The sequence below is a fragment of the Eimeria acervulina genome, genomic scaffold (genome assembly GCF_000499425.1).
Source record: "Eimeria acervulina Houghton genomic scaffold, Eah_scaff107, whole genome shotgun sequence".
Taxonomy (NCBI): domain Eukaryota; phylum Apicomplexa; class Conoidasida; order Eucoccidiorida; family Eimeriidae; genus Eimeria; species Eimeria acervulina.
In genome coordinates, this window is record NW_013550400.1 from 36,632 (window position 1) to 45,912 (window position 9,281).

At 44.7% G+C, this 9,281-nt stretch overlaps 2 protein-coding genes across 2 annotated transcripts; one reads left to right on the forward strand and one right to left on the reverse strand.

Annotated features, from left to right (window-relative positions):
• Window positions 1–977: 977 nt before the first annotated feature.
• Window positions 978–2,366, forward strand: EAH_00016950 (hypothetical protein, conserved; the record flags this gene model as incomplete). The annotated part of the gene is made up of 4 exons (XM_013397729.1): window positions 978–1,125; window positions 1,377–1,536; window positions 1,869–1,988; window positions 2,090–2,366. 4 exons carry the CDS (start codon window positions 978–980, stop codon window positions 2,364–2,366), a joined length of 705 nt encoding a protein of 234 aa, XP_013253183.1.
• Window positions 2,367–5,278: 2,912 nt separating this feature from the next.
• On the reverse strand, window positions 5,279–8,921 carry EAH_00016960 (jmjC domain-containing protein, conserved, putative; the record flags this gene model as incomplete). Its single annotated transcript, XM_013397730.1, has 9 exons — window positions 5,279–5,702; window positions 6,214–6,278; window positions 6,708–6,855; window positions 7,089–7,190; window positions 7,482–7,562; window positions 7,729–7,817; window positions 8,013–8,140; window positions 8,452–8,573; window positions 8,713–8,921. The coding sequence occupies 9 exons, from the start codon at window positions 8,919–8,921 to the stop codon at window positions 5,279–5,281; spliced, it is 1,368 nt and encodes a 455-aa protein (XP_013253184.1).
• Window positions 8,922–9,281: the final 360 nt, after the last annotated feature.

Genomic DNA, 9,281 nt, shown 5'->3' on the forward strand with positions numbered 1-9,281 from the left:
CCCTAGCTCCTCTTGCTGCTCCTGATCCAGCTGCTGCTGCTGCTCCTGCAGCTGTCGTTAAACGTCCCAAGCATTTGGTTATCCGTAGTCTCCTGCTGCCCCCAGAGCAGTTTTATATTGCAAGACAACGGCAAGAAGGGAAAGGCGGCGGCGCGGCTTCCTTCTACAGAGGCCTTGCACAGGTCGAAGTGGCCTTTGAGGGCAGCCGCGCGCCTCAATGCTGCAACAGATTCAAATTGTGGTTTCGCCTTAATTGTTTTTGTCTGATATTTGAAGGCGAGGGAAATAAATGCGCACCTTTGCTTTGAAAGAGGCGTGGGGCTGCGGAACGCCAGCGGGGCCCCTAACCAAGCGCGTGTTGCCTGCTGCAAGGCCTAACGAGTCGAAGCTCTTGAGGCATTAAGCACGCGAAGAAGACTGCAAAAATGTATTTTATCAAAGCAACAAACAGAAACGATGGGGGTTGGAGGGGCAAACAGCAGCACCTAGGAGGGCAGGAGCCGCAGCCGAACGGGCGCGTCTCGCTCGGGCCCAAACGCCGAGTTAAGCCACAGAGGTGCAAGATGAGAAGAAGTTAATTTGTCAAAATGTAATAAATAGTGTTATTACTTATCTTGACGCTTTTTTCTCACAGGTGGTGCCGCTGCTTCCCTCTTCTGGGCAGCTCACCTGCAAGTTGCACCCCTGACGGAATATCGTATCGTCGGTCGGCTGCTTGAACGATATTCTTCTCGCCTAAAATACTGGCATTTCATCTCTCCATCTTTATTGACAGAGTCTTCTTGTCTTTGTATCCTTTGATCTCCCAAAACACCGCGGTGTTTCATTGTAGTTTCCTGCGTTTAGGCGGTACGTGCAGTTCTGGCGGACAGTCGTCGCCGCCCTAAAGGCGAGGCGTTCCTCTTTGTTTATTTTCTACCTTGTTCTCAGACAGATTCAGATAATATTTTAAGTAGTGGTCAGGAGATAACGCGAAAATGATGGCAGCGAAGCCATTGGCGGGGGCTTTATTGCTTTCTGCGTGGCTGCTCGCTCACGCGATCTTCATAGTTAATGCCAACAATTTGTTGCAAAATAGCAGAGGGCAAATTGTAGACATTCAGCAGTTTATTCCAATACGATTACGTAAGTTACAAGTGAAGATTTCACCTTTCAAATGCTTCCCTTATTCAGCTTTCGCCAACGGTTTCTTGAACCGCCTGGGCATCCTGTCATCAACAACCGAACAGCAAACTTAACATGTCAAAATTTTCCGGAACATTTTGGCAATCTTAGGCATTTCAGAACATTTCAACATTATGCTCATTTTCTCTAGCCCATTCCGCTCGATTTTAGCTGCGCATCTGCTGTTTGCGCGTTGATGGTGTGTTTTGCAGCTTCTGTACTTCAACTTTCTTGGTTTCACAACCTTGTAAAGCACGCGTTTGTAGCAGACAAGTTGGCTTTTCCCTACGGAACCTGCGGAGTGAATGACTGCTTGTTGTATTTGTCGTGGATTGTCTCAGCTCTCACTCTGGCTGAGTGGATAGCCTGCACGTGCGTCGTTTTGCTGAAACTGCTGACAAATAACGCCTTAAATCTGAGACGATCCAACTTTATTTAAATAGTCGCTTCTTCTTGATCATTGTATTTAGCGACACTCGATACAGCCGCTCCCATTCAGTGTCCTTCCCATAGCGCGCTTCCCCCTCAACTTCCATGAGAAGCTGTAAACGAGGGGCCGCAACAGCTGAGAGGCTTTTGCGATCTTTTTGGTGTTTTTAGATGAGTGAAAATGCCATGTTTAGTGGAACTGGAGCCAGTGATACTAACTGTTGAAAAGGAATATAGAAGAGCATATTGTGTTTAGTATCTGTGCAACGCTTCAGGATGTTGTTTCTGAGTGCTGTTTGGGCCAAGTTAATTCGTCCTGTCATTTCAACAATATTCTACGTCGTTTTGGGTGCCGGCCTTTATGGCTGTGCTCGTTGCTGCGCTTTCACGTTGGCGTGAGTTTTTATTTCTTCTGCGATATTTACTTACAGCTCTCCGCTCCGCTTCCCCATCAAGCAAAGAAACTGCATTCCTTGTTCTGTGTATTGATTTGCAGGCCGTATCTGCCTGAAGAAGTGGCTGTTTCTGTTGTTCGCGTGTTGGTGGCAGTCGACGGCGCCCTGCTGTCCATCTGGGGTTCGTTGGGGGCGTTCAGCTCATGGCTGTTGTGGGCCCTGGACGGCGTCCTCAGCTCGCTCGTCTGGCCTTCATTAGAGGACTTAAAAAGTGCCGTTGCACACCCCAACCATAGATCTTTGCTGAACGATATCCTCGTCAAAGTGAAGGACATGGCCCACCATTTGCCTGAAGCTCCTCCTCATCCTGAGTTCTAGAGCCACTAAAAGAAACCAAAAGAGCAGCTTACTAAATAATGGCTAGCAAATAGAGCGAATATGAAAATGCGAAGGCCCTAATGGCATTCAGTAGATCCTAAAGCAGGCGGTGAAACTTCATGAATCCACAGTCTGTCTTTTTACTGCACAATACCCAACAGCGCATATGAGGTGGCTGCACCTCCACTTTCTTTATTTGTTGAGCCTGCTGTGGTTTCCAAGCGGTCATTTGGCAAATTTTGCTATGGTCGTTTTATAAGGAAAACCCAACACATGAAAATACACTTTTGAGTCTTCTCTACAGACGGGATATCCGCTGCTAATTACTTCACTCTTGACACTTGCCTAAAATGGATGCAGTTTAGAGCGAGACGAATTCATACTACTTGTTTGTTATATGTTTCATTACACCTACCGTGGAAGTGGCTTCACGATAACAGTTCTGCACGGCTAGGCAAGCACCAGTGGCGCAATGGATAGCGCGTAGCCCTCCTAAGGCTAAGGTTGTGGGTTCGAGTCCCATCTGGTGTGCTTTAAAATTCGCAAGTGCCTCTTAAAAGTGTCACTCCGATTACTTTTACCATTCTTCAGGTTTGCATATTCAAGAAAAAACACAAAGTTGCTACCTGATCAAAATAAAAGGCGTTAACACAATGGCGGAAGTCACCTTCTTCGAGCACCAGTGGCGCAATGGATAGCGCGTAGCCCTCCTAAGGCTAAGGTTGTGGGTTCGAGTCCCATCTGGTGTGCTCTTTTATTATCTGGTATTTTGTTTGTTTTGCAAATATTGTTTCTCCTGCGTAATTACGGGTTTTTGGTATTTGTTTATTCTGTGTTGTTGCCTAGTATATGCATTTCTAGGTGCTATGCGTACTGAGCTCTTTCTGCAGCTACACAGGAAGTAGATCAGCCGAAGCGAACTGCCAGCATCACTGGGTGTGATTATTACTTAGTGTTTCACTATATTATTTTGTTTGTTTAGTGCCTTCAATATATTATTAGTATTTTTGCAGGTGTAAAAACAGCAAAAGTGTTCAGGCCCCCATCTGGCTGCGCACGACCCCCCTAGCGCAGTACTTGCATGCAACTGAACAAAACCGAATTCTAGAACCTTTACTTTACCCGTTTTTGTACCTAAAGACAAATAATACATAAAAGGATTTTTTTTCTGTTTAGGCGAAAGTATTGCGTTTACGTTAATTCTGTCTCAGTCGGCAGACTTCTCGTTTTGCAAGCCATGCAGGCTTCTTCCCGTTTTCAAGTTCTTGTTTGAGTGCGTTGGCAGCACAAATGAGGCTTCTTTTTGCTTCTCTCGTTCCCCTTATTTCTCTTTTTTAGCCCAAAGGGCAAACAAGACAACGAACGATACAAAGAAATGCCGCCTGTGCGCTTCAAGGCGCCGCAGCAAGTGCGGATTAAATGCCCTAAAGGCCGCATAGTACCCCTCGATGAACCCGATGTAAAAATCGGCAAAACTATCGTAGCCGCTGCTCCCCACAGAATTACAGCGGAGCAACTGGAGCAGGCCAGAAGGACTTTGAGGAGGTACAGCAGCAGATGATATATATATATATATATATATATATATGCGCAGTTTCTACTGTTGTACAAAGTAGAACAGCTTTTCCAGGTTGCTCTTTCATCTTACGGTGACGTCCGTTTAGTTTTGCAGTATCTTGCTAGCCAATGTGAAGCAAAGCGAAAACGCAAAGCGCACGTGGTGTATGCACAGTGGGATATCAAATATCACTCGCTGAATGCACGAGGGAGTGTATGCATCTGTGTTTAAGGTGTTGATGTTATGTTGAAGAGCGGTGCATGCACTTGTGTGTCTCAGATGTTTAGTTTTCAATGAAGAGGTGTATGCGCCTGTTCTTCAGGTATTTAGGCCGTTCTAAAGAAGTGCATGCAACTGTGCATGCAACATATCCCGTCACTAGAAAGGCAGAGGGAGTGAAGATGGGCCAAGGCAAAGGCGCCATACATCACTTTGTCGCGCGCGTACCGGCAGGTAGAAAAGCAGTATAAATATAGAATTAGTAGTAGTATTCATCAGTTATAAGAAGTACCATTGTTATGTTTTATTGTTATTATTTATTAAGCCGGGCGTTCATTTGCCTCTCTACACCTGACTTGTCCGTTCGCAAGTCTGTAGAGATTTCATGGAGAAAGATTTCGAGGGATGTGTGCGAATTTGCGGCGTATGCTCATCAGTTTTTTTTTTGTCTGTTTGTTTCAGGGCGAGTTTTGTTTCATATTCCGCAGGTTAATCCCTTCCATGCCTTTTTGCCTCAAGCCCCCAACTACCGCGCATTTAAGGCGATCGCTGGGAAGCTGCCTTTTCCTGTGGTATTTCGAGAGCAAAATAATTATTTTCCTCTTGATAGTGTACAGCGACTTATTGAAATTAAACGTAAAATGGACGCGGAGGCGCACGAAAATAACGTGAAAAATAAACTACTTGAATCCATCACAGGCAATACCTGCAGCTGAGGTGTATTATAAACACGCCCTTCCGCGTATTTAAAAAGAGAGTAAAACCTTTTTTTGAAAGGAAAGCTCCTAATTGCTGTTCTCTTGAACTCAATGCGTGCGGAACGCGCCTGTTCTAGAGAGAGGTGCAGTGACACCTGAAACTGTTTTTCGTATGAAAACAACATCTATTTTTTTCGAAAAGCTGATACAAAATAGACAGTAATTGCAAAGAAAGTATATCTTAAAAGACACCTGCAAAGTAATGCTGCCAAAATAGCGAAAGAACGAAACAAGCGCGGTGTTTCGCCTCATTGTGTTTGTATACAAATGTATGTATGGAAATAGAAAATTATATATATATATATATATATATAATATAACGCGGGTATATAGAGAGTTGACTGTTGCTTGTCTATAAGGCATATTTGCCTAGATATCTAAGTTTGTGTTTTTTGTCGTTTCCCTTCTGCTTCCCTTGCGGCGTTTTTTTGTTGAAGTTGGCTCTCTGTCTTTTCGTTCTGTTCTTGGGGTTTTTGTAGCATTCGTTTCTCTAAAGGAGGCTGCCGCTGCATGCAGCACTCTGTCAGTCTGGCTAGCGGAGTATTCACAGCTGGGAGAGCACAAGGAGGAGGTAAGACTTCAACATGAGACTGAAAATATGCCTTCCAGGCTTCTGGAGATATCGAGGCCCGCGTGCGATGCACCTGTTGATACACCTCATGCAGTTCGTCTTCGTCATCTGAAGACGCGCTGCTGCTGCTGCTGCTACTGCTGCTGCTGCTGCTGCTCACGTCCGTACCAAAGCCACTCGATGCGCGCACCCGACAGAACTTCCCGCAACGCACCTCCCAGCCGTCCACTCTAAGCAAAAGAAAAAAACAAAAACTCCAGCTTGCATGCATTCAAAAAGCTACGATTTGCTCGTCTATTTGTCTACTTGTGTGCTTCGGCTTGGCTGCAAGCCCTGCTGGTCTGTTTGTTTAGCTCTTATTCCGTATGTTCGTTTGTTTGTTTGTGTATCTGTTTGTCTCTGCCTGGTTGTCTGTACGTCAGTCTCTGTTTGTTAGTTAGCTTATCTGTCTATCTGTTGTTTACGTACATCTCTGCCTGTACGCCTTTGTGTGTGCGCTTATTAGTGTTGTTTATTATGAATAAAGAATAAACATATTGATTTACTGCATAGTTAATTGTAGAATTGCCTTACTTGTTCGCCAGATCGAGCCTTTGATATATTTCTTTCTCTGGGAAATACTGCTTCAATCTGCTGAACCACAAGGCTGCGAGTCTCCTTCTTCCTTTTCTTAGTTTCCTCCAGGCTGTATCTAAGAAACCAAAAGATAAATGATTTTGCGTGCATGCTACGCAATCCGACAGATTCAGCACCGCATGCCACCAATTAGGGGGCACGTATATTATCTCCCCTGGTCGTTGCACGCACTGCATGCAGCAAACAAATCAAAACACAATATAAAACAAAGGCATACATTCATGCATGCATGCATGCATGCAGGTATAGTGCAGCCTGCTTCACGTTCTCGGTGGTCTGGTGGTAGCTGTGGTGAAGGAAATGAAAGGGGTAGTTGAAATATTTTGGTGACTGTGTAAAAGCCCTAAACCCTAAATGCCGGAAACCCTAAACCCTAAAAGCCGGAAACTCCAAACCCTAAGTCGTCTAAATGTTCCTTGATCTAAGAAAACTCGCTGAAGAAAGAAAGGGCGCGAAGTTTTCATTCTTCTCGTTTCATGAGGTAATTCAACTCCAACAGCAATAAAACCAGCAAGTGAATATATAAAATGCATAGTATATTTCTATGCATATTCGCTAACTATATATATGAATTTCATTAGTTATTTTAAGCCTCTCACCTCATACACCGGGATGTCCGGGTACTGTTGTTTGATGCGAGGGAGAATGTTGTGAAACCACATGATTGGCTCATCGTCTTCTCCTGGTTTTATGAGATGCTTGCCCTTTACAATTTGTTTGGAAGTGTTAGGGGGGAACAAAGCCCACCTAAAGCGAAACCAACAGAAAACAGTTTAAATAACAGTCTAAATAGACCCCCATCGAGTGTGTGTACATGTGCAAAGAATGCCGCTGCAGGCGTGCATAATTAAAAGCTAATCCATCATTTTCTTCCTCCTGAACTTCGTCTCTGACATAAATCAATCACTCTATACGAGAAAGCGCGAAAAGAAGAGAGAAAGGAAAGAAATGCAAACTTAGATTCGTAATACTCAGCTTACCGCTTATACCCCGAGGTAACTGCATTCCAAGCAGCAGTACCAAGAGGGTCGATGTGTACTGTCGTTCCGCTGCGTTTAGGCCCGATGCAGAACCAGCGGTAGCTGCATAAATACAATGAACAGCAGCAGCAAACTTCCTTCCTGAAGTATGTGCGTATAGCTGAGCTGTTGAGGTGTACCTATCTATGTTCAAAGGCTACTCGCACGTTCTCTCGCTTCTTCTCTTTCGCTAGCGGTAACTCAGACGACACACAAAAGCTAGTTCCTTTCTAGCTGCTGCAACTCTTTCTTTCTCCAGAAGAAATAAAGAAAACGGAAATTGCAGATGCAGCAGCAGAAGAAAGAATTGCAGCAGATGAAGAAGAAGGGGCTTGGATATATCTCTCAACTCACGGAGGCCTTCTCTCTTCACCTACGATCGCGTGCAGATCAACGGGGAAGACGTCCGGCACCGTCCAGTCATTCAATAGACCGCTGCGTGCAAAAAACAAAAACTAAAATAAAATAAAGGCTTTCCTCTAGCACCAGCTTTAGAGGAATTTGTTTACGTCGGTGTCAGTGCTACTGATTTATTCAGTAGGTACGGAGTTAAAAAGGAGCGGAAGATAATGCAAGCAAACGATTCTTTCCGTAGACTCACCAAGTGTCTGCTTTGTCTTCTACAGCAGATTCAAACAAATAAAGTGGCGAGTCGTCATTTTGGTGTTTCAAATAATCAATGAAATACTTCTGCAGCAGCAAACAATGAACAAACGAACAAACATGCAGCAGCGAAACCAGCCGAAACTCTAAACCCTAGACCCCAAAATCCTGAGCTATGAAGTAGCAGCCCAAGCTCCTAACCCCAAACCCGAAACTCCTCCCTGAATTGCTTGGGCGCACCATCTTGAGGCGTATTTTATCTCCGTTATCTTTTTCTCCCACTTTGAATTTTGCAGTTCGGTAATTACGGCGAAGATTTTCAATCGTCCATTTCTCTTTCGCGGGCCACTCATCCATCCACCCGCACAGCAGCACCGGTTTCCCTGGCACTTCAAAGTTCCGAATGAAGTCTACACAGAAAAGAAAACAAATAAATAAATGAACTAAAAGCAGACGATGAAGACGCACGCGGTGGAGGAGAGACAAATGGACTCAGTGCATGCAAAAAACAATCATCAAATTCCACAAAGAATTACTCGCGGGCGTACATACACTACACACACGCTGAAGGGTTGAGAAAAAATGCAGGAAGCTGCCACTTTAAGTGTCAGTGCTGTCTTGTATTCAGAAGAGAAAGTGTTTGAACAGATGAAGTCTTTTACTAAAGTTTGATGGAAACAATATATAAATGATAATGCAAAAAATCTTCCACATTGCCTACCGATAAGAGACGTGTCTTTCTTGTGAATGCGAGGCAAGTTCTCCTTAATGTGCATCGACTCCTCACAGAAATTCGACTCTGCGTATCTGAACTTGCTCCATTCACTCCAGTGCAGATCGCCCCTGAGCAGCAGCAGCAGTAGCAGCATTAGCAGCACGGGCTTGGTGAAAAGCCAAGAGTGGTGAGATACTCGGCCAGTAGCAGGAGGTATGATGAAGTGTTGATGAAAGAAAAAAAGATATAGAATCCATTCAAACCCACCGGTGCTGCTTCTTCGCCCTGCGTATCCTATCGCGCGTTTTATGATGCTGATAAGTCGGTTCAGGCAACGGCTGCGGAGTGGAAGCTGCTTGCTGCTGCCTCTGGGAAGAGCGTTCTTGCGCATCTGCTGATGCTGCTGCTGCAGGTGCTGGTGCTGCTACTGATGCTGCTGCAGTGTCTTGAGTGTCCGTTGATGGATTTGCAGACATTTTTGCAACCGAAGCATCACCAACTTTCCGCTGAGACTGAGTTGAGGGGCGAAGGATGGCCGTCTGTCTTTCGCCCTCACACGGCATTTTATTTCCGCAGGCGTTAAACTTAAGTGCATTCAATTTAAACAAAATGCATCAATTGCACCAAATGTATGCAATTAAAAAACGAAGAGATGAAATGTACCCACCAGGAATTCGGTAGGCAATGCTTGCATTTGAATCTAAAGACTTTATTCAGATAGAAATAAAGCGTCCAACCCGTGCAGCTTTCGAATTATTGAGGGTAATAATAACTGAAGTGCGTGCAATTCAAAATGATGTGCACGATATTCAATCCAGCGCATGCGCAGTCGAAGT